This window comes from Tachysurus vachellii, chromosome 4, assembly GCF_030014155.1.
Source record: "Tachysurus vachellii isolate PV-2020 chromosome 4, HZAU_Pvac_v1, whole genome shotgun sequence".
Lineage (NCBI taxonomy): Eukaryota > Metazoa > Chordata > Actinopteri > Siluriformes > Bagridae > Tachysurus > Tachysurus vachellii.
In genome coordinates, this window is record NC_083463.1 from 11,061,666 (window position 1) to 11,083,816 (window position 22,151).

The window sequence follows — 22,151 nt, forward strand, 5'->3', positions numbered from 1 at the left end:
AAGAATAATTAAATATAAAGTATGCTATTTTTTACATATGGCATCATTAGCAAGTGGGCTTAAGAAATTCTCTTATTACACATTAGCTGGAACTGAACTGTGTGTGGATCCACACACACACACTAACTTGTCCCTACACACATAGTAGCCGGTAATCTGGAAGAACTGTGTTGAACTTTGGACAGAATATCACAAAGATATGGAAATAATTTTTTTATTCTAACATTTAGGCCTTGGACATTTCAATCATTATGCTGTTGTCCCATTTTCTCCCTTAATGGCAAATACGTCCCCTGCTGCTCTTTATCTGGGTTTGTAGACGAGTATATTAGTCATGCATCAGATGCACTCAGCTAAAGAGCAGGTAAACACTCTGAACTCTGCTGCAGTAAATGGTGTCAGTATCATTGCCTGCCTGACAGTCTTGAATTTTATATTCAATAATGACTCCAAACCCCTTGTGCTTATGACTTTATAGTCATTATATACACTATACTTTGACATAAGCTTTTTAAATTCTGTCCCAAACAAAAAAAATGTGAATAAACAGTACAGGATTAAATGTATCATACTTGTAATGCAATGTAATATAATGTAAATGGAATTCTTTCCCCTGAAATGCATCTTTCAGTGAAGCTGTATGAGGGTGAGAAGTGTTTACAGCATATAAAAATAACACATGGAACAATCAGCCTGGACCCGGAGCTGGAACGTGACGCTCCATTCAATACACACACAAATCTGCTTACACACTTTCTCTCTGCTTTTCCTCTTGCTCACTTGATTCAGGCAGAGCTGCAGAGAGATTGGTCTATTTCCCAGTATAGACATTCTCTTGTCCACATGGATTGGAAAAATGCCTTTTTCCAATTACATAATGATACATTAAGTTCTCTAATATTCAGCAGTTTCGCTTCATAGCACAACACCATCCTGGCCAGTTCCATATAAAAGTGACGTGTATATAGTATTAAGCTGAAAATATCTTCAAACCAAATGTTGATATCAGACCACACCACCAGAAGACATGTTATAATTACATCGTTTAATTACTGAATCACATGTAGATTGTGAAGGAGAACAATACTGTGCTAGAGAGACCTACATTGAAGTAGCTATAGCCCACCATTTATTATTTGTCAAACACATTAAAAGCTAAATTCTCTTGTATCAATTGTGTCCTTCTGATGTAATTGCTTATGGGTCACTAATTATAACTGTTCACATTAGATAAAAATCTTGTTTGTTTTTGTAGGTAAATGACAGGTTTCATCACAAATCACTGCACTCACAGTTAACCCTGGGTTCGCGGCAGCAGTGAGCAGAGCTGGGGCCCACACAAATTTGGGTCTTGCCCAGCCAATCAAAGTTTAAGGCTAAAAATAAAACAGAAATTACCAGCACGATTTCTAACTTCTGATTGGGTAGGCAGAATACAGCCAATGGACAGTGATCTGTCCGCAGCAACTCCACACAAAAAAAGCCCTCGGCATGGAAGAGTTTTACATCGCTTGCCTCACGCTACTGTCAGCACAACACGCTTACAGGTTCTAGCCATGTACTTACTTTTTTTTGGTAATGTTTACCTACTTTTCTCACTTTGTGATTGCTGTGCATCAGATAACAAATGCTCAAAATGATTTGGCAGACATAAATTTTATTATGTTTACAGTATTTGACTATTGTTACGATCAGGTTAGGGCACTACCACTGAATGCCCACCTATTATTTGTACCAGCCCAGCCTAACATAACTGACCAGAACCAGCCTGGATTTAATACCTTAGATGTAACTACATACTTAAGAGTTATTAGAAATTAGACAAGAGTTAGTTGCATGGGCTGAGTTTGAAGACAACAAATGTGTGCAGTAGTTTTGTGTGATTCTAATCTTGTCAAGTTTTCCAGTGCCACAGTGACAATGCAATGAAACCATTGAAATCCATGTTTTGGTTTCACTGAAATATACATTTTAAATATAGAAATGCAACCGATTAATAGCGTTGTCCCTTTTAAGGTCATTGATTTTTTTTTTTTTTTGTACAGAGAAGATAGAAAGAGCATCATAATAAGAAAAGCTGCATATCTTGAGGATGAAATAATATTTGGTTAATATTACGAATTAAATTAATACAGGATTTTAGCATATGATCAATAATCCTAATACACAATTGCCGGACTGTATATTTATAATCACACCCTCCAGTGTCATCCAAATGAGGATGGGTTCCCTTTTGTGTCTGGTTCCTCTCAAGGTTTCTTCTTCTTCCATCTAAGGGAGTTTTTCCTCGCCACAGTCACCTCAGGCTTGTTCATTGGGGATAAATACAAACACATTTAAATATTAATCTTGAATTTTTGTATTATATTAATATTTGTATAATATTAAACTTTTGTATTATGTTTCTTATGTTCTGAAATATGCTTTGAGACAATGTCCATTGTTAAAAGCGCTATACAAATAAATTTTAATTGACCCGAATAGATGAGTGTTAGGTCAACTTGTCCTACATCCTGCTCTTATTTTACAAATTCATGTACTCAATCTCATGGCTTCATTAAGCTGTAAACACAGTTTAATGTAAATTAGGTGTATAATATAAAACAATAAAATGAAAGATATAATATCTGCTGGATCAAGTGCTATTTTATACCGAAGGTGTAAACTATGATGTTAAACTAAATTTGCGGTTATTAATGTGATAATTACTACTAGGACTATTCATGCAACAATATAGTGGCAATTTTTTTTTATTCATTTTCTGGCATAAAGGAATATCCCAATCTTTAAAGAAGGCAGGATAGATGCTACGGAAATGCTTATGTTTAAAAAATTAACTACTGACTGTATGGGCTTTCAGGAAAAAAAACTTCAGTAGCTGCAAAGTTTCCCCAAGTTAGAGTTGAAGTAACTATTGAAGTTAACTTGTTGGCTCTGATTTTCTGAGCAGGCTTCAACATTATTATCAAACTAAGAAATTACTGAATTATAGTAAAGCAGTAACATGAAAGTTTTTTTTTTTTTTAAATGAAAAAGAAGAGAAATTTTTCAGAGCCTAGAAAGCTGTTCCACAAACTGTCAATATGTAGAATCATAAAGCTAGATATAAGATCGATCATCTCATATCTAACATGTCATCTGCAACATTGAAGACTTTGATAGAAGGGTATTCAGAGATGCAGTCACACATATATTTCCTATATGTTAGTGTATCTGGTTTATTGATTGGTTGACGGTCAATTGGTGAGTAGTAGACTAGCAGGTTGATTTGTTGATTGATGGCTGGATGTAGGGTTGGCTGACTGAATCTGACCAGTTGACTGGTTGACATTCTCTTTGCCCAGTTGTTTGACTAGGCAGAGCTTATGTCATTGGCCATATTAACTGAGTGATGGACTTACTGGAAATATTGTGCATACCGGACTAGCGCTTTACGATGGATATAAGGCTACAATCCAAACAGGACACAGAACTCAATAAGAGGCCCTCAACCTCACCACTCCTGCTCTGTAGTAGCTTTCTGTCAGACCCTGTGAAATAAAGTGCTACTCATAAGCACTCACCTTCTGACCCACTAGAATGGCTCTGTAATCAAGATCACCTCAGAAGCCTCTACTTCTAAGAGCACATTTTTTTTCATTTGCCATCAACTCTAAGTATGATCTATCTATCAATTAAGAAAATGGCAAGGATACTCAACACTTTTAATCTTTAATCACTCGGAACTGTGGGTTTATTTAAATATATATTATGAGAAGTCAAAAAGCTTTTATTGTCATTTTGACCAGAAATAGCTAATGCTGTACATAGTGAAATGAAACAACATTCCTCTAGCACCCTGGTGTTATATAAAGACACATAGCTACATAAGACAACACAGTAAAAATAGTAAATAGTAAAAAAAATTAAATTGGCCTGTTAACTTAAAGTGCATCTGTGCAGCTTTGTGCAAACGGTGCAAAACAAGAGAGAGTTCAAGACAAGAGAACAAACAGCAAACAGACAATATAATACACTACAGGACATATACATAAAAGGCGCTGACAAGAATACAGTCTTTGGTTCTGAGTGAGTCCAAATTTATGTATTTCAATTACAGAACACCTTGTCTGTATTTTCTTTCAGTGCAACTTTGTTCTAACACACGGCACACACAGGTAAAGAGAGGGAAAGAGAGAGAGAGAGAGAGAGAGAGAGAGAGAGAGAGAGAGAGAGAGAGAGAGAGGAATATCATTCATTTGCTCTACTGCAGAGTTTACAACTATTTTGTTAGCCTTAGATGGAATCTACTGAATTAATTCAGACAGATCTTTTGGACCTTATAACACTAAGGAACTCACATTTTAAAAGACCGTTTATAGGTCAGGTTAAGCTTAGACAGGTTGATGGGCTCAGGGTCTGTTCTATGGGGTTGTTGGGTTTGAGAGAGAGAGAGAGAGAGAGAGAGAGAAATAAAATAAGAAAAAGAGAGAATGTGTGTGTGTAGGTATTGGCTTCTGAGCTTCTGAGATGGTAAAATATAGATAAAATAATGCCTTATGTCAAATAATAATAATAATAATAATAATAATAATAATAATAATAATAATAATAGAAGAAGGAATTGGTACAGGAATCCCCTTCACCCTTTTGTGCCATTTGAGAGCATGCACATGGGATTAAAGACGTTTGTTGCTGTTACTAAGATGGCATGATAACTGGATAAATATAAAAGCTTAAGGGAGTCTAGCACTGTTACCAAAACAAAGCTGGAAAGTGAGAGGATGAAACTCGCTCTCAGACGGAACAGAGACAGGAGAAACATGAGCTTATACGCTTGCAAGAGAGATATCATGAATGAGACCTGAGAAAATAGGCCAGGTGTAACGTAGCAGAATAAAAAGCCTAAATGTTTCCTATTTGATGTGGTTTATTTTGAGGTTTAGTTATTTCTCAGGACCTCCTTTCCCACAATCTCTCTACACACAACAAAACCACAGGTTTCATAGCTCAGCTTTTCTTACACACTTCTCCAAAGAGCTCCCCACATCCTATACCTCTTGATAGCTAAGTGATTAGGGAACTCATACAAAATTAACTGTGTATTGGGTCATATAGGTGTATGAAAGGCGGGGGGTGTGAAATCATTCAGTGTCGTTTGATGCATTTATTTATTTATTTATTTATTTATTTATTATTCTTTTTTTTTTTTTTTTTTTTTTGGATGGGCTAGAATGTAAATCTTATAATAACAGTTATAATTCTTAGGTCAGATCATAGGCATTCAGGGCCATCAGAGGTATCTTCATAATAAAGGATAGAACAAGAGAAATATAGACTGCAAAAGAAGCTCAAAATATCACAAAACATTAACCAGACTTTGTACCCAGGTGAAAGAAAAGGAAGAAAAAAAAGTCTAAAGTCTAAACACAGAAGAAGTGCACACATTAAGGAACAGACCAAATATAAGGAACAGAAGCAGACACAAGACCAAAACAAAGGCACATGGAAACGTAAACATGAGCACATGAGGAGAAACGAAACAAAACATAAGTTGGCAGGTGTCCTAGAACAGGGGAAATTTGTGACAGGCTGACTGATTAAATGACAATAAGGTCACACTTTAATGAGGTCAATAAATTGTGACAAATGACTATGAAACCGGGAACCAATTCTTTGTCTCCTAAACACAATCACACACACACATTATACACACAATCACACACACACACACTATATTTCGTGTGATACAGTATTTCAAAGTGAATAATTTATGTTAAGTGTGGTTTGAGAACATCTCAGCTTTCTCTTAAATTTGTGACATTCCTGAATCACGAGGTCCTTTCAGAACTGATTTAAAAGAAAGAAAGTGTACTTAAAAGCACAGTGGCCATGATCTACCATGTAAAATCAAATAAATAATACCTCACAACAACAACAATAGGACTTACTGAGTTTATTGCAGGACACCGAGTGAGCTGAAACAAGAAGTTTACTGCAGGCAGAAAGCAGCTCAAGGCCGCATTATAAGGAGCACACAGAGAAAGTGTAGACTTTCCTGAGAATAAAATGGGTCATGTTGTTTCAGCTCTAATTAAAACAGCAAAGTAAACTCAACATAAAAAAAACAACAACACAACAGCCATGTCTAAAGATACATGCAGCAGGAGAATGAACTGCAGAAAACAGCGAATGCGGCGCTGATAATAATTAAAGAAGCAAGATCAAGGAATTTCTGTTATTAGAAATTCGCACTGATGAAGAAAAAATATAAAAATGTTCAAAAAGGAGGCAATAATTATTCAGCTTGATGCGCATGTGCAGAAAGGATGAGAATGTGTTGCTGTTTTCTTTGTGTGTGAGAAGAATGTGTGTTCATGAAAGTAGGTCAGGTTTTGGAAACTGACACATCTCCCTGCTAGCAGATTAGAACAAGCCTAAAGAGCTATGGAGGAGAAAAGAGGAAAGAGATGTGCATTGAGGGGACTTCAATGAGTTTGTGCTTTTGGCCACTGTCTGTCTAAAAATACTTCACATCACTGAATACACTCTTTGAAAGCAAAAATCAATTACAGTCCAGGAATCAGGACAATTTACTCTATCGATGATAGGCGTAATTAAACGATGGCCATAGTCACTAGTCTGGAAACTGAGTCTTGGCCGTCATCATTCTCAGTCTGTGTATGTCACTTTCATTTGCTCCATAAAGCTGAGGTGTGGTGAATCCTTTCCATCAGCATCCAAACAGCTGCGGGCAGATCATTTCAAACGGAAGGCTGACGGTTATCTCCTGTCCAAACACCAGCAACCTGAAGTACTTCCTCTGCCAAATACTCAGGGCGTGAAATAACTCATATAGAGTAAAAAATTAATCTGGGGGCAAAAAGGAAATGATGAAGGGCCGAGAGTGCCAGACTGCAGTGTGTGGTATACGCCAGCAGGGAGTGCTGTTATGTAGAACTAAGATGCATCACAATCTGTTCAAACTTCAGTGACTTTTCAGCCTCAGCAGGGCAACATCTAATGCAATAATAAACAACAGCATTAAATATTGCTTTTAGTAGATAGTAATGACTGTGTGTTTGCCTGCTTCATCTGCCTAAATGATCAACTATCAGAACATAGCTTTAACAACTCCATAAACAAATCCAAACAAACTGAATTAAAGCCATAGCCAATAGACTAAGACGAAAACATACAAAGGGAAGCAGTACAGCACATTGATTTGCAAATAAAATATATATTTCCACATTTAACAGGTACAAGTACTTGTGCTATGTTCTTTCCAACACAAGACGTATTTTGAAACATACTCACATGAAATTTCTAGGCACTATAAATCTCCATGTGAAGGGACAGAAATTGACATCTTTTTGAGTATTTGTTCAGGGAATTTCTCGAATAGCACAACAGTAGGGACTGCTCACTCACACAAGTACTGACTCAGTAGAAGAATAATGACTGACTGACTGAATTATGGGTCAGTGATTTTTCAATCTACTGACTACTAGCAAGTACTGAAGTAGTTGTGAAGATGGTCAGCTCAAACTCCACAAAATCATTGGGCTGTACTGATTCATTGAAGTTAGTTCAGTAAGCACTCCACAGAATTAGTGAGGTCTGTCCACAAATCCATAGGGTATACATGTAAGTGCGTACTGTCTGTGTAAAGTATTAGCAGGTATGGACTCCAGAGTATCAACAAGCACAGACTCAATAAAGTGCCAGTGAGTAGTAAATCCATAGAGTACCGATGAGTGTTAACTCTGGACTCTGTTTAAACACAGACTTAATAGATGATTGACTGTTGATGACGTACAGTAAAGGGGAAATAAGTATTCAGACAGATTATATACTTCCAGTGCAAATATTCACCGTAAATATATAAAATATACTCATGATATTTGACTTTGTATTTATTTTGAACTAAGTAAACAGTAGTCTAACAACATGAGCTGCAAAGCTGTTGGCATTTAGAGCTTTGAGTCATTAGGTTATAGTAAAAGAAACAAGATTATTGTAGCACTGTAGCTCAGTTTTGGTCCATTCATCTTGGCAAATTGTCTTCAATTCCCCAAGGTCACAATGGTTCTCTTTTTGCAACTTTGCTCAAGTGACTGCTGGCTTCTCTCTTTTTTTTAAATTTTTTTTATAAAACTAATACTGTGAAATCTTTCATGATGCACCTACCCAGGGAATGATTCATATCAAGACACTGTTGCTAAAATAAAATCACGTTACAAATAACATATCCTTTGTTACTTCTATTTATGTGTACAAAGTCAAATGGAATTATATACTGTATATGAAAAGTTAAAGTTGATCTATACACTGGAAGTATATTAAAAAACAAAAGTGTTCACATCTTTTAATAATTTCCATTACTCTCTGGCAAGCATTATGTATATACTGTATGTGAAAGAGAGGAAAGAGGGAGAGAGAGAGAGAGAGAGAGAGAGAGAGAGAGATTGATGTCTGCGGCAATTTACTGCACTGATGACTAACTCTGGAGAAGAAGAATGTCAATGCTTTATTATTAATAGGGGCACAAGACTCAGTCTGCCTGCTACACACAAGCCACTTGGATAAATAGAGGTCTAACACCGTAGTCAGCAGTTCTGCTCAGCATAGCGGTGTGCAGTGAGATCTCTGCCCTGTCGAGAACAGAGGAGAGCGGAGTGACGCTCCCGCTCACTAAAATCTATTTACTATTCATAAACGTATTTTACATAACACACAAGTCTCCACCTAAAATATTAGCAAATTAGAAAATATTGCTGATTGAAGGGGATCAAAGTGTCATGTTTCATTATGAGGAGTAGTTCAGCATTGTGATACGGATCCTACAGTAGTGTAACTACTCAGAGAGTACAGGTTAAAAAGGGGGAGACTGAGAGGGACTGAGGGTCAGAATGGGATATAAAACAGATGACAGCAGTACACCCAATTAAATTAAGTACTCATTCACTATCTGACTTCATGCCATAAATGTTGCAGGAGTGCATGAGAACAAACAGATTATCCTGTGTGAGCGTTTCAATGAGTTCTTGGGGAAAACCGATGAGATGTTCAAGAAAAATAAAGGTGAAAAGGTGAAATGTTCAAGCATTCCTGGATGCTGAGAGTGATGGAGAATTAACCCAGAGCTGTGTGGATGTCTAGATGTACAAGCTTTAAACATTGGTGTATGAGCTGCAACACATGTTAAGAGAGTTCTCCAGGTCCTGCTCTTGTCTGACAAGAGTGGGTCCTAATTAGTTTTTAACACTCTTGTACTTTTTGCTAAATTTTGAGACAATTTCTGACTGATGCTTCCCGACTTTTTCAACATGTTAATCCTTATTTTTATCTTTATACTGTTACTATTTACAAGATTGTATACAGATTGTGCTTCTGCATAAATGACCTGGAATACAGGTGTTCCTAATAAAGTGGTCAGTGACCGCATGTGTATATGGCTCTACCAGTGTGTAGTCAGCAACGATCAAGTTTTATGTTGTGCCCATACTTGTCAGAAGAGCCCCATCTTGTTCCTGCACTACATTACTCACCCCCAAATGAGATGTGTGAAAAAATCAGGCCATATGAGTGCTCCAATATGCATGTGTGATCTTTGCTCTCTGAAACATTCAGCAGCCAGATACACTTAAACCCATACCCCATCAATCAATCAAACACACACACTCACGCACGCACACACTTAGCCACCCCAATAATGCGCCAATTATAGCACACCACCAGCCATTGCCTAATGCAAACGATCACTTGTCACAAGGTGCAAAGCTACCAGCCGTGTTCAGCAGAATTAGAGAAAAAGACATCTGCTGCAGCACCGATGAGGTGGCGATGGGCCACAAATAGACTTCATTGACAAAGTTATACGCGCCGCTTGGAACAGAATGATCGAGCCATAACGAGAACTTCACTAACATGACTTATCTCAAATTGAATTAAGCAGAAATAGAACAAATCTCCCCGAGTAGCTGTCCATAGCTGGTTGAAGACAATCTGTACCTTAAAGCTGTTTTTCAGCCGTGTAATTGAATCTGTGTGTGTGTGTACGTGTGCATGTGTGTGTGTGTTATGTCGAGACTGAGGCCCTGCTCCCTCCCCGATCTCTATCAGCTCCTATGTTTCCTGCTAGTCTACACCCAGCAGGCAAGCACCATGTGGTACATGTGCTACTTAATAATAACTCCATCCTCCTAATCTCCTAAGTGTTTTTAATCCTTGCTGCTCCCCCTATTTTTATCTCATTTAGAAGAGTGGGGTTGATTAATTCACTCTTGTCAAACTAATGGTATGTACAGTAACTGTCTGACACAATTACAGATTAACACCTACTCTGACTGAATATAGACACACACGCACACACACACACGTGAAGCTGTGCCTGCACACTATACAAGCATGAGTGCACAAACACACACACATATCCAATTTGAATATGCGTGCTTAGTTAAAAAAAAAAAAAAAAAAAGGGGAAAACCGCAGGATGTTATTGGTTAAAAGAGTGATTTATAATACAGGCTGTGAAGACATGCTTCTACAGACATATATTATAAACCTTACTACTTTGGTGAAAGGGAACACCTATACCATTAGACCACTTTGAGTACAAATTACTTAGGAATTGAAATGAAACATGACATTATAAGAAATCAGAAATTCTACTGATGTGGATTTTATTTTTTGCAGAACAATTAATTTTGTTTATCTTTTACTTTACCACAGCTTTAAACACTCATTCCACCATTCTCTGAAATTAATGTTATTGTATTATATTTCTATTATATATTTCTATTATATATATTCTATTATATTTTTTGAATTAAATAGATAAATTTAACAACCCTACTACTAACAGCTTTTGCTACACAAATGATCATGTATTAGACCAAGTGCATTAGAATAAACCTGTTATTATTTAATGCCTTGCATTTGTCACTACTGTCAGAGCTGCAGTTATAGAAAATGAATCAAAGCGACATAAGTCAAAGTCCACAGTGCTGCTGAATAATACAAGGCAGTTTACCAGTATTTAATTTTAACAATGTCAGTTATCATTACATACTGGCTTAAAGTAAATCTGATGGTGTGTAATGTTTCAATATTTACTTATAAATAATTCTGTATATTGTGCTTATATGTTTGCTCACTTAAAACACCATACTACAGTTATCCATTCTGCTAAATACTTAAATCGATGAAGGTCTGAAATTATCTCGGTAAATAAAAGCCCCTAATGATACGTTTAAAAAAATAATAATAATGTTGAGAACTCTGAAATGTGAAGTGGCTACTTAGTACATAATGTACATCATTTTTTCCAGCTTTTTTTTTTCAATGCCCGAATCCTGGAAGTTCTAAAAATTATATATATTCAAACAGGACAATAAAACATAAGTAGCTATAATCAACCTTTTCTGTGATAAATGGGTTGTGAGCAAAGCTATCAATAGAAACCCCAGAGGCAATGACCTCTGAGACTCAAAGGTAACGTTTATGCAAAAATATTACCTTCCTAAAAGGTGTTTTTCTGTCAGGATGATTAATAAGCAAACGGTTTATTAGACAAAATTATTAAAAAACGGTTTATTAGACTAGATTATTAAAGAGGAAGCAACTTCAGGAAAAACAAATGAAATATCAGTAAGTTAATCATTCACATCTCTGTCAAAAAAGAGACAGAGCCAGTGTTCAGGTCCATGAAGTTTAGACCCATGACAAGGAAGAAAGAGGGAAAGGGAGTGATGTCAAATGGGGGTAAAAATGCTCAGAATTTTCTCTCACATCTTACGTAAATTCTAATCATTTAAATAAAGCTTCTTCCCTTGTGAGTGTTGAATGTCACAATGTTGAGCTTGAATGATGGACTTTTAAACTAAATAGAATCTCAGAGAGACTCCACATCAAATGCGAATGTAGAGACACTCCTGATGTCCTTGAAAGCATAGAGAACTTACTTTTATGGCATTAAAGTTTAAAGTTTCCATTATGAATTTAAATACTCAAAGCAATAGGAAGAGTCTATTAGTGCTGGCAGACCATATCAACTCAAGTCAAATGGATGAGAATAATAGTTAAAAGTCTGGCCTCTCAAAATTATTTCACTCCTTATAATTCTAATAATTCTAATAATAATACTAATACTAATAACTAGTACTACTACTGTACTACTACTTCTAATAATAATAATAATAATAATAATGAGAATATTGTGATATTCAATGCTTACAGCTAAATAGGCTTTATTAATGAATTATTCTTCTTATTATTTTTTATAGTCCCCTAACAATCTAACAAACAAAATCATTTTAGCCCCAACATCAGAATTTCTACAAAACACAGAGCTGGTTTTCAGGAAAAGGCCTTATAGTCCTTATTGCAAAAGCTAACATATGAGAGTCTCAGCTCTTCAGGAACAGATCTGGCTGCGTGTCAAAGCCGGACATGGGTCTCCACTCATGCCAAACGAATTAAACAATGACTGCTTTGTTTTTAATTCCCAGCCTGCGGTCAGTACACACTTCACTCGACGCTAAATAGACATTTGGCATCTGCAAAAGTGAATAATTGACCAACAGCAAAACTTTTGACTAATTACAATTTTGTAATAGTTTAAAATTACATTTTGTTATTTTTAAATATTTTTATTTTTAATTTCGACTCATGTAAATGTAACATGTAGAAATGCAAAGAGAAAATAATGAAGCCCTTGTGTCTCTCATCTGAGTGCAATTAAACTGATTATACTCTCCTTAAAACACTTAGAACTGACCATTTCTGGAATTTTCCATGATATAATCACCTCAGTCACCTCCTGCATGGCTGTCGGGTTTATCAACAGATACAGAGACATGTTAATATCTATTACATTATGTAACAGCAGCTATCATGTGCTGCCAATGTATCTGGCTACATACTTTATAGCGGGATTGTCATCCTGTAAACCCCAAAAAAGACCCCACATGTTATTTATCTCCCATACCAATGCTAGTGGCTGATGTACAGACAGGGAGGGATTCTCGTGAGAGATAAAGCAGGCAATAAACTTCAGAGTGTAAATCTAGAGGCAACATTGAAACCAGAGAACCAACAGATTTATAAGCAGTTTCTACATACTTGTATGTGGGCCAAAGGGTCAAAGGTATATCTAGTTAATCGTTTTTAATGCATTCTTCATAAACGAGAGCATGCAAAATTCCTACACACATCACATATAATGCCTAATATTTAGAGTAATATTACTTACGTGAAAATCCTTTCGTATTTGTTAATTACACTGATCAGCGCTGAAAGTCAAAGGTTATTAGGTTTTTAATGCTGAGTGAGGGCGTGGAAGTGACGACAAAGCTGACCTAAATGTGAGCGCCGTGTAATCGAAGAAAGCCTCCCCAGATCAGTAGCCCCCCGATGTTCTAGCAGGGGTTTATTTTGAGAAGGTGCTGACCGGGTCAAAGGCAGGCTTGTTATGTGGGTCACCATGGAAAGATGAGATAGGATGAGAGACTATTGGGACTATATGAGTGGTGTCAGACAAGGAAAACAAGAAGTGAATGTTTGACCTTCTAGCGGCCCGCAGGGGTTCAGCAATCTTAAATCGAAATCCGCCTCAGTCGAATGTCACTCAAGTCTGGCAATAAGACGAGTGATCATCCAGCTTAGCCTTCCTCTAATTTAAAGAAAGAGAAAGAATAAGAAGCTGGATTTAAGCCTGAAAGATGTATACAAATGGAATTTGTTTAATTAAGCACACACTGTGAAATTCGCAGCACTTTTTTTCTAAATAGACATCAAACATATTGCAAAGGATTTGTCTAATTAAGTGTCCTTGAGCTGTGCAGCTTCCTATACACCTTAACTCCTCACATCAAAGAGCCAATCAGAGGGCAGATCCTGAGGGCTCAGCCAGTCAGAATCGTTATTATAGACTTCTAATGATGCTGACCTTTCAGAAATGACCCAGGATTTTGGTAATGAGATACACAAATCACAGCAGAGACCCCCTGCAGTGGAAAGAGAAGCAACACGGTATATGATAGCAAAAGTTATAGGATTAAAAGAAAAACAACCCAATTTCAGGATGTAAGATGTGTTTCTGGCATGGCAATGATAATCTTATTACACTGGTCTTAAACAGAGTAATGGATAAAGACAAAACTGAGTTTTATTCTGTACTTTTTCTGCACTTTTTGCTGCTTAATGTAGATTTCTATATTATTAGATAAATAAAATCTAAAACGATCAGAAAAAGCTACTTATTGTGATCTTGTAATCAAAATCAGTGATTTTATCAGAATAGATCAGAATATTTGCAAGTGTTGTGACATTTCTACTAAACCACACTGACATGTCTGCTCTGTGTGTGTGTGTAGGATGAGCAGCTGCTGTTAGTGTGACAGCTGTGTGTACCCACACACCAGTGACTTCAGGGGCAGGTAGGGTCCTCCATGCTGAGTGCGGTGTCATTGTGTTAGTAAACTACACACTCCACTCAATTAAACACGGTTATCAAGATAAATAATCTGAGCAACACTAAAGCAGCGCCAGTGATCATCTCGCACCACATGACATGACAACTCATCATCATGTGTCACAGATAAAGAAGGTGACTAAGACTAAATGAAGGCTGCTCAGGGGGAAAATGTATGACTGGGGCTTTATGCGCAGGGGTCTAATCTTTAAGCAGCCAAAAGTACAATTTTCCTAAAACACAGTACAGTGATGCCTCGAGATACGAGTTTAATTCATTCTGTGACCTTGCTCTTATCTCAAATTGCTCGTATCTCAAAACAATTTTCACAGTTTAAATGAATTGAAATCCCATTAATCCGTTCCAGCTCGCAAAATTCCACTCCAGTTGTTTTGTTTGTGTTTTGAATCTGAAAAATGTACAGTACCTGTATATATAAATGATATAAAAAATATAATATATATATATATATATATATATATATATATATATATATATATATATATATATATATATATAATATAAAAAATATAAATTGTATAAAAACATACAGTAATAAAAGAGAATGTTATAAAAAATAAACTGGTTTTACTTTATGGAAGATGCGCACGGAGTTGAGGGAGGAGTAAACAGGAGGAATTTTGTCTCGTACGTACACTTTCGCTTTCGTTCACTTACTCGCTACTGTACACTCTTAATGCTACTTTACACTTAAATGGAACTTAACTAAACCTCACTAAAATTAACGAACTTAAATCAAGCATCGCGTCAGTTCTGGCAGGCCACGTCGTCAAGCGTGCATCAGGTGTTAATCAGCTGTCCACGTTACGGCACCAATCCGGTTACGACATCCATATTACCTGACCATTTAAATTCCCATTCATAGAGCCGCTCTATAGCGCTTTGCTGCTGCTGCGATTTAAACTCCCTCCTCCAACCCCGACTCCACCATGCCGGAACCTGTGTTCGTTGTACCAGTTTACGTCATAAATCTCCACATACTTTTCTCTCTCTCCCTCTCTCTCTAATTATTTAATTATTTATCCATTAAATATGGAACATTAAATCCATTAAAATTATTTATCCATATTTTATCCATTCATTCATTTATTACTTTCCAAAAACGCGTAAGCGAGCACATCTAATACTATGCATGATTAGTGGTTCTGTTATACGGGGGTCTATTCTATTTTCTAGTCGCTGCTCTCCGCGCTCTGACCACGCATGCGCACGGACGGGCGCGTGGATTCTTGCCCAGAACAGAACCATACCGCCAACACTAACTGTATGCATATCATCTAATAAATTCTCATTTGACAAAGTGGTCCTGACAGAACTGAAATTCTCTTAACTTAACTGAACTTAACTGCTACAATTTCTGTTTTCTTTACATTCATTTTGCTTAATTTTCTTCATCGCTTTTCTCTTCACTTTTTTTTGCCTTTTTTTGACACTCTTTCCTCACTAACATCTGCCGGTCGTTTTAATAAAAACCTGTCCGGTCGGCATATCGGATGCGGTGTAGTCGCACAAGTTAAATTTTTTAACGGATCCAACGCTCAAAACGGATCCGAAAATTACGGATCCGCAGATGGTCAGTACCTCACGCAGCGCCTTTGCGACTCTCCATTGGAAATGAATGACTTCCTGTTTATCGGCCGTCGTTTGTCGTGTGCAGTGGAAAGGCGGCTTTAACCGAGTGAGACGCGGGAAGCTGAGGCGGGGAAACAGCGCACACGTGGTTGTTGGGGATCTTTGTTTCGGCGGCAGCGGCTCAGATGCTCGTATCTCAAAAATTTGCTCGTGTATCAAGACAAAAATTTGGTCGAATCACAGCTCGTATCTCAAAAAATTCGTATGTCAAAGCGCTCGTATCTCGAGGCATCACTGTAACCCTAAAATTTAATAAATAAATACTACTACTACTACTACTACCACTAATAATAATAATAATAATAGCAATAAAAACAACAATAATAAATAATTTTATAATTATCAATAATTTATTGAATTCTAACATGATAAAACAAACAAACCAATGGATGAATGAAAGAATGAATCTTCCATTGTAGGCTAACTCAGGCAATTAGCCCTTCCACAAACATATTGTGTTACATTTAAATAAAAATAGTTCAAAATACTTCATTATGAAATTGTAAACCTTCAATCATTGCCTTTCACAGGAACATGGGATGTTTCACAGCAACTCTGAGGTTACACATTCAGAACAGTATTACAGAGGATGTGATAGAAGAAGAAGAAGAAGAAGAAGAAGAAGAAGAAGAAGAAGAAGAAGAACGTGAAGAAGAAAGTGAAGAAGACGACAAGGTTGTCTTGTTAGTGGTGTATTTAGGCTTGTCTTGCATACAATTATGATTGAATCTAACCAAATGTGTCATTCAAGTTTATGTACATTTAGAAATAGGTCATTAAGAGCTTGCATTTTGTGGTGCCACATTGCTGTGTTTCCTTATTAGTTCCATTTGACATTCATTTATTACCATAAGTAACGATTGCTAATTTATAACTTCTACATTTCAAATCGGTCCAAATGCAAGACAAGGCCTTTATATCCAGAATCTACACCTGTCGTTTACTTTATATGCCCCACTGGGAGCAGAGCAGTAATCTGCAGACAAAATGCACTTTTTTCTATTCAACAAATTTAATTAGCTTTCTTAATACATAACAATGCTTTCTGCAATGTGGTATTTAATTTGGGTTTAATAAAAACACAGTCCTTGATGAGCTGTTCCCCTATGACTGGTCTGCAAATGTTTGTACCAGTATGAGCATAAAATCCTTGAATTAGAGAGACTCAAGCAGACTCAAGGGTCTGTTCAGAACCACACACAGCAGTAAGAGTGTGTGTATGGATACTACCATAAGAGTCTCTGTGGAGTACAAATAGGTGGATTTCATGTACTTATATGGCTCTTTAAGATATCCTTCAAACAAATCCATGGCCCCTGTTTATTTGTGATGTTAAATCACTGCTTTAATAAGAGTTCATCCAAGCTGTATAAAAAATAGATTCCTCAAGGTGACTCACTGCAAACCCGGTAATATTGTGAAAGAATATTATACGATGTTTAAGTTTTAATCGTGCATATTTCCAACAAGTAGTCAGACTGCAGTAACCTGACTGGATTATTTTTTAAATCCTGAAAAAGATATTCTTGAAAAGATCTGAAACAATACAGACCAATCCCATCAAAGATGAAGTAATCTTGTTTAATTATATATCTTATATATAGTGGAGAGATTCATTTTGTGTTGTAACCAAGTATACTGATACATTACTATAGTGGAACAAAGGGACTCTGCAAATAACAACCCCCTAACCATCTGGGGTTGAACGCAAAGCCAGCTCAGGTAATACATATTTCCTGATGCTATGACTGGCAAACCTCTGTCAGTCCCTAGCACTCGATAAAATATTGGATAGCTAACTGCCCAATCTATTTCTATTTTCCTGGTTTCCCTGTCAGAAATGACTGTCTTTACTTTAAGGCAAAGTAAAGTCTTTACTTAATTAGTGAATTAGTGAAGTCTTTACTTAATTAGTGAAATAAATATGTTTGCTTTATTTTGTTCTTGGTTTTCAGTGTTATGAACAGATCATTCCTACCTTCTGAACTCCCATGGCTCCTGCTCCATAAGGTGCCATGCTGGGAGGAGGATCGGTGATGTAGGTCTTCTTTGGGGCAGGAGGCTGATAGCTCTGATTGTGTGGTAGTACAGCATGATGGCTTGGCTCAGCTCTCCAAGTGTTCTGGCCTCCAGGGGCCGGAGCTCCATAGTGTGGCTCGTGGTACCCTCCAGCTGGGGAGAAAGTTGGCTGTGGAGGCCCATAGGCAAAGTCAGGGCCTCGAGGTTGGGTGGGTATGTACTGCCCTTGCGCATATGTGGCTCGGGCAGGCTGCTGCTGCTGCTGCTGCTGAGGGCCAGGTTGAGCTGCTCGAGCCTGTACACTGAACGTGGGTTGGCTGGGGGTAGAGGCCGTGCTGTAGGAAGCAGGAACTGGCTGCTGAGGCCGTGAGGAAGGAGATGGAGAGGAGGCTGGAGCAGCAGATGGAGGTGCCTGAGGCTTGGGAGTGGATTTCTTGGTCGCAGTCAGAGGTGGCTGGGTGGGGATCACCATGCGTTTGTAGCCTGTAACTGGAGCGTTGGGGCTTGTCACCGGTAGGGTGCCAGAATTCTGTGCAAAGAAAGCAATGGGATTAGGTCTGAATTAAACATTAATCAAAATTAATCACTAATTAACCATTAATTACCATACACATGTGTAAGACCTGACCATCACATCCATATGAAGGCCTTAAACCATGTTTTTTTTTTTTTTTTTTAGAATGTCTTCATATGGCGTAGCATTGGCGTCCCAAGCCTGTTCAAGCATGACAATGACCAGGTTTAAAAACAGGGTTTGACCTGACCTCAACACCACTGAACATGTTTGGGATGCACTAGAAGTCTGAGTGTGTGCTGGGCCTCCTCAGTGCCTGAACTCACTAAAGCTCTTGTGGCAGAATGAGTACTAATGCCTCACCAACCATGTACTAAAATCTTGTAGAAAGCCTTCCCAAAAAGGTGAAGCTTATTATAACAGGAAAGGGAGATTTAAAGGAAAAGGATGTTCAATAAACACATATGGGTCTAGTTTAATATAATGGGGTTTATAGCCATCTGGTTTCACAAAAAAAATTGAGTTGAATTAAACTGCAAAAAAATGGTTAACTGCACTACAAAATAAAAAGGCTCAGGAATTATTAGTTGTTCATCAAGAGTTATATTCCTCTCATTTCTGTTTTAGTGAAATATTTCATTCGTTCTTTTATTCATTTTAAAAACTAAGCTGTCCTGCTCTGAGTCACTACGGCATGAATGCTCAGTGTGAGGCAGGATTGCTTTTTCTAGGAGGTAAAAGGAAAGCAAAAAAAGCCAATGGAATCCCACACAGACACAAAGAAAAGGTAAATATCCTCACACAGACAGTAACCTAAACTCAGAAGTTGTAAGGCAACAGTGCTACCTATTGTTCCATTGTCCTGCCTAGCTTGTACTCTTTGAGTCTATGAAAAATAAACATATAAAATACTGGAATATCAATATCTGGAATTTCCCTCAGATGGGTTGGTAAATGAATAAGAAAATAAAATGCACCAAGCAACTAAAATTACGCAATTGAATAATTCCGCTTCAACTGCTGACTTCCAGGAATCAGAAATGATCAAGATTCAGGAATTTCAGTTTCTAAAATGAATGTAAAAAAAAAGAAGTGTATTTGCGTTCAGTGATTTTTTCCTCATGGTCTTTTTTGCACTTTTAAAACAGTTGCCAAACATTTATTGGAAACCCATTTCCTTTCTTGACAAACTGGGTGTAAATATAGCTTTTGTTTTAAATGAAATCTGAAATGCCCATCAGTTACAACACTAAAACATCTTCCTGATGAGTTTTTCCCATAGATATATTGATTTATTTTGTACAAGATTTTTGTCATCCTGGGTTAAATCGCATGACCTTACAGTGAACATCCGAATCTGTAACAGCTATAAAATCCCTGCAAGCTGTAGATCAGACATGCTTGTATGTGACCGTGCATAACAAGAAGAGCAGCACTAACATGAAGAGGGATCCTCGAGAACATCAGGGCGCAGACACACACAACTCAACTATGATATGATTTATTCAGCCTGAGGCTTACAGTGCAAGTAATTATCCAGCCCGTCCAGCAGCTATCCATCTTCTGGACAAGTGCATCAGCCATGAGCCTGGCCTGCCTGGGGAACATCCAATCATAAAGTACAGCTAATAAAACACGAGGCAGAAGGCCAGGGCTGTTTTGGTAAAGGAAGAAAGAGCAGTGATGGGCGACCTGACACTTGTGCTGACGTTAGCTGCCTGCACGGGATAACGGACTAAATCAGAGAGATTTGTGCACTTGGACTTCCTCAGCAGTGGACTTGAGCTGAATCAGAGAGAGTGCTGCAGTTCAGCCGAATTAATAAGAACACTTCTTTCTTCATGCTTCTGGGAAGGATAATGACAATTTGCCATTTTGGCAGTTATCAACAAGACAAATAGCATTGATGATCAGTGACAGAATTTTTGTTATAAGAGGAAGGTTTGATGCATTGTTTGAAGGTGTGACAAAGTTTGAGGTTCTATTTTTGTTCATTTTCAGCATTTGTCTGACTCCTCACATCTATAGTAGATGCAACTAACCAGTTAAATAAAGACTGCTGGGACTGAGCTCTAATTTTATGATGAAACATTGAGTAATACATCCTGTGATAGTATCGTAGCCTTGAGCACTTTTTCATGTTTTATTTGAGGACATCTATAGAGAAAATGTGCTGGTTAATATGGTTTTTTTTATCATTTAGTCAAGCCCTCCATACAGATGATCAGCATAATCAGTTTGGTTATGCAGGAAGAAGCAATGTTGCATCATTCATGCTAGATGGCTGGCATGCTAAATGTTATTTGCTGAGCAAAGTGGGTTAGGTGCATCTGAGCAATTTCAGATGGAAAAGATTTCTCTCAACCATTGTTTAAAGGCTACAAACAAGTTCGGCCTTTAACGTGACTTGAGAAAAGACCTGTGATTAATAACATGACAAGCCGAAGAAAAAAACCCTTATGACTACACTACAGCCCCTTTGGTGGTGCTTTGCTAATTTAGTACACTGAGCTATCTAAAGGCTAAATACACCAGACCCTGTAATATCCAATATTCAGAATAGCAAATCAAAATCTAATAGGAGTGCTGTTCTGGTGTCAAATTTTCTAATGACCTACAAACTGACTGTCATTAACCTACGCTATTCTTTTTAGGTTACTGCCTACAGACACAGAAAAAAGAAATCAATTACTGTCTTTATCTCTTGATGAGAATAAAGCCGTAGGCTGCAGAAATGAAAAAGAACACCTCTGTGACCTTTTATGACTGTTCGCAGTGCTGTTCTGACATAGGGCAAGGTTTCAAAACTAAGTGTAAACCCCATGGTTTCAACCCTCTCTCCTCTGGTTCATTAAATTCAACATTCAACTGAGGATCAGTGTTTATTTCACTCAGTTTCTCAGAAGAGGTGCACACAGCCTCAGCATCGGCTTCACCACATAGTTCATTGAGGTTTCGACTTTACAGCTACAGGGAAAGGCTTAAATATGTTCAATAAGACATGCTGAGCTTTTTGGAGAACGGTCTCTCCCACGCAGTGATCAAAGTTTTTTTTTTTAACTTTTAATATATTTTGATTGTTTAGTAAAGTTGGTCCCAATTTTTTATTGTGTATCTCTATTAAATGTACAGTTCCACATAAACTACACAAGAAACCATAATGTACTATGTCTACTGAAGATATTACACTGTTACAAATAATACAATAAATATAGTGGCCTGCAAAAGTATTCACCCCCTTGAACATATTGCAGTGCTACAATTTGGAAATCTGTAATTCATTGAGATTATTTGTCATGACTATATTAAAAATAGCCCATGATGTAGAGCTGGGCAAAAATCATTATATTTTGCAATATTTTTTACTCATTCCTGCCTGTTGCTGCAACCAGTTACCCAATCATGTGATTAGTTGAATGGAGTTCATGCAAGTACAGTGCCTTGTAAAAGTATTAACCCCATAAAAGTCATCAGGTTCGTCTGGATTATAAATGGCAGTTACACAGATTG

The 22,151-nt window shown here is 37.3% G+C and overlaps 1 protein-coding gene across 5 annotated transcripts in view; it reads right to left on the bottom strand.

Annotated features, from left to right (window-relative positions):
• Positions 1 to 22,151, bottom strand: part of lpp (LIM domain containing preferred translocation partner in lipoma) — a 198,110-nt gene that overhangs the window by 36,240 nt on the left and 139,719 nt on the right. For all 5 annotated transcript variants that reach the window (XM_060867724.1, XM_060867721.1, XM_060867723.1 and 2 more), the window contains one exon: positions 18,087 to 18,656. In XM_060867724.1, the coding sequence (XP_060723707.1) occupies positions 18,087 to 18,656 (570 nt within the window). The remainder of the gene's footprint in view (positions 1 to 18,086; positions 18,657 to 22,151) is intronic.